Here is a 2,500-nt window from a genome sequence, read left to right as displayed (position 1 = left end):
ACATGGACATCTCCAATTCCCCCTGAACAGAAGGGAGGAGGGCTGGCTCAAATTCCTACGCTGATTGAAGTAGGACGTGGAGGAGCTAGTGGGTGGAGAATAGGGGGAAGGAGATCAGCTGTGTGAACACTCACTCTTCTTATTTCTTCTTCTTCCTGGAGTTTCCCCTTTTTAAGGAGATAATTAGTGTAAGCGTAGTCTATACTAAGGAATTGGATGAGTCCTAATCTCTTTGCTTGAAGGTATAGAGTTTGGTTTAAACTACTCGTTATCACTTCCGAGTAAAGAGTTAATTGCAATATTTCAGTATCTTAAAAGAAGAGAATATGGTTTGCCTTATTTCATTTTTTTTTTTTTTTTTTTTTTTTTTTCCTCTTTTCACTTTTCTTTTTTTCTTTATCCTGTTATTTCTTTTTTCTTTTTCTTTTCAAAAATGGTATTTGTGCTTCAGTGAATTATTCAATCAGGACAAGCAACTGGCTGCATTGCTTTTTATTTCATTTGTCTGACTTTCAGTATTTAGATTTTAAAACAAAATATGTAGAAATTAATTGAAGAATAAACAGTAAGTGTTTTAGATAATTATTTTAGTCCCCCAATTCATCCGCAATAACAAAAGCTCTCAACTTATTTTAAAACTTTGAGCTTTATTTTTCAGAACTTGTAACTATATGGTAAAGAATTTAAAGTGTACTGTTTACCCCTTAATAATTTCAGGAAGTAATGACTGAAGCATATACATAACTGTAGGCTTTCATTATTGACATGGCCATGGCACTCTGATGCACAGCAAGGAAAAATTAGCTTTTGCTGGAAAATTATACTTTGGAGAAATATCTTTTTGGCTTGAGGTTGAGCGAGATCAGATCAGTTATAATTTTTTCTAAGTGTAAGAGTTGCACATCTATCAAATGACACACTTTTTATTAACCCTATGATGACGGTGCGTTACACCCGTGTGACACGGCTAAATGCCTGACGACGGGGCGACACACCAGTGTGACGTTCCCGATGCAATATTGCATAGGCCCGGCGTAGGGGGTTTCCACTTATCGCCTGGCCTGTCGGAATTGGGTTAAGATTCATGTTTTAAACTATGGGACTTTCAATTATTCATAGCACAAAAATTATCAAGGAAATAGTTATTGCACTAGACAGCTAAATTGAGAATGACCCAAAATATGTTCCTCTGGCTTCTTGTTTTTTTTCAAATATTGTATAGATAGATATACATTATTCTTTCTCTCTTTCTCTCTTTTTTGATAAGAAAAAGTCAAGAGTCCTACACACACATTTACTTGTTCTTGTTATTATATTTGCCTTCATTATTTCAGTGTAAGGTATCTTCAGCTATTTAAAAGTATCAACTGTAATAAAGAAAAGTCCATACTTAATATATTTAAATCAGTAACATTAAAAAAGAACATGGACTGCCAAATATATAATCTTCAGAAGTAACCTCTAAGTATATAAAAGTGAATTATAGGTAAAGATAGTAAGGAAAAACAAGGAAGCATCCTCGTATCTGTATTTAATTGCAAAAATAGTTTGCATACATTTTCACTGATAAAGACATGTTGATAATATTTCATTTCTTGTCCATACAGAAAAGGACAATTGAAATGAAATTATACACTTTTTTTGAGCCAGAAAGCATAATGCTAGCCATATATCTCATTGGCTATAAGTTTAGGTAATTGTATAACCTTAATATTTATTTAGTTTAGCATATGTAAATTTATAGTCCGTCAAGACTTGTAACATCAAAATATTTAACTGGAAAACAAAATGCATGAGACAAAATTATATGTATCACACATTCACATCACACCATTTTTTTTTTTTTTTTTTACAAATTGTAATTCCAAGTGAAAAGGTATCTTAACTCTAAAAAAGTAAAGAATGTTTTGTACTTGATATTTTGTACAGTTGTTCATGAATTATAAAATATAATATATTCACAATTAAATCATTAGAAATGTCAGATGCTGAATGATGTTATTGGTACAAAAAAAAAATCTAGGAAATATGTGTAAAGAGATATAATTAATCTAGTATAAACATTAAATCTACAGTAAGATCATTAAACATGTGCTTAAAAAGTATTTACAAAATCACAGATGTTCAATTCCAAAGGCAAGCCACAAAGACACATGGATAGGAATAGGATGATACAATAATGTCACTAATACATTTAATATGATATATATTTGATTTTACGTCAGGCAAGAGGATTTTTGCAAACAAAAGAAATACATTGTTGTTCTTTTCCTCTTACTTTTCATTTATACCCAGTCATCTACTGACTATACAAGTGATTCTCACACAGATAGTTATGAATGGGAAGAGAAGCAAGGCCAGCAAGTACTGCAGGTAGAAACAGTGACACAGGAAAGACGCCAAGACAAAACTCTTGTTCCTTCTCAGTTGTCTGAAAAATAATGATGGCAAAAATAAGGAAAAGGGTATATAAGGATAATTATGTTTGCCAAGTAATAGA

At 31.8% G+C, this 2,500-nt stretch overlaps 2 protein-coding genes across 3 annotated transcripts in view; one reads left to right on the top strand and one right to left on the bottom strand.

The window, feature by feature from the left end:
* Positions 1-577, top strand: part of Srp54 (splicing regulatory protein 54) — a 15,054-nt gene extending 14,477 nt beyond the window's left edge. For both annotated transcript variants that reach the window (XM_086537405.1, XM_043011242.2), the window contains one exon: positions 1-577. This exon is cut by the window's left edge and continues 112 nt beyond it. In XM_086537405.1, the coding sequence (XP_086393531.1) occupies positions 1-26 (26 nt within the window). In that variant the 3' untranslated portion in view covers positions 27-577.
* Positions 578-1,728: 1,151 nt separating this feature from the next.
* The window catches only part of LOC122249999 (battenin), a 31,710-nt gene continuing 30,938 nt past the window's right edge, over positions 1,729-2,500 (bottom strand). The window contains exon 12 of the mRNA XM_043011243.2: positions 1,729-2,431. Within this exon, the coding sequence (XP_042867177.2) occupies positions 2,300-2,431 (132 nt within the window). The 3' untranslated portion in view covers positions 1,729-2,299. The remainder of the gene's footprint in view (positions 2,432-2,500) is intronic.

This window comes from Penaeus japonicus, unplaced genomic scaffold (genome assembly GCF_977035675.1).
Source record: "Penaeus japonicus unplaced genomic scaffold, GWHDUDI00000001_assembly GWHDUDI00000005, whole genome shotgun sequence".
Lineage (NCBI taxonomy): Eukaryota > Metazoa > Arthropoda > Malacostraca > Decapoda > Penaeidae > Penaeus > Penaeus japonicus.
This window is presented reverse-complemented; position numbering and strand designations above follow the sequence as displayed.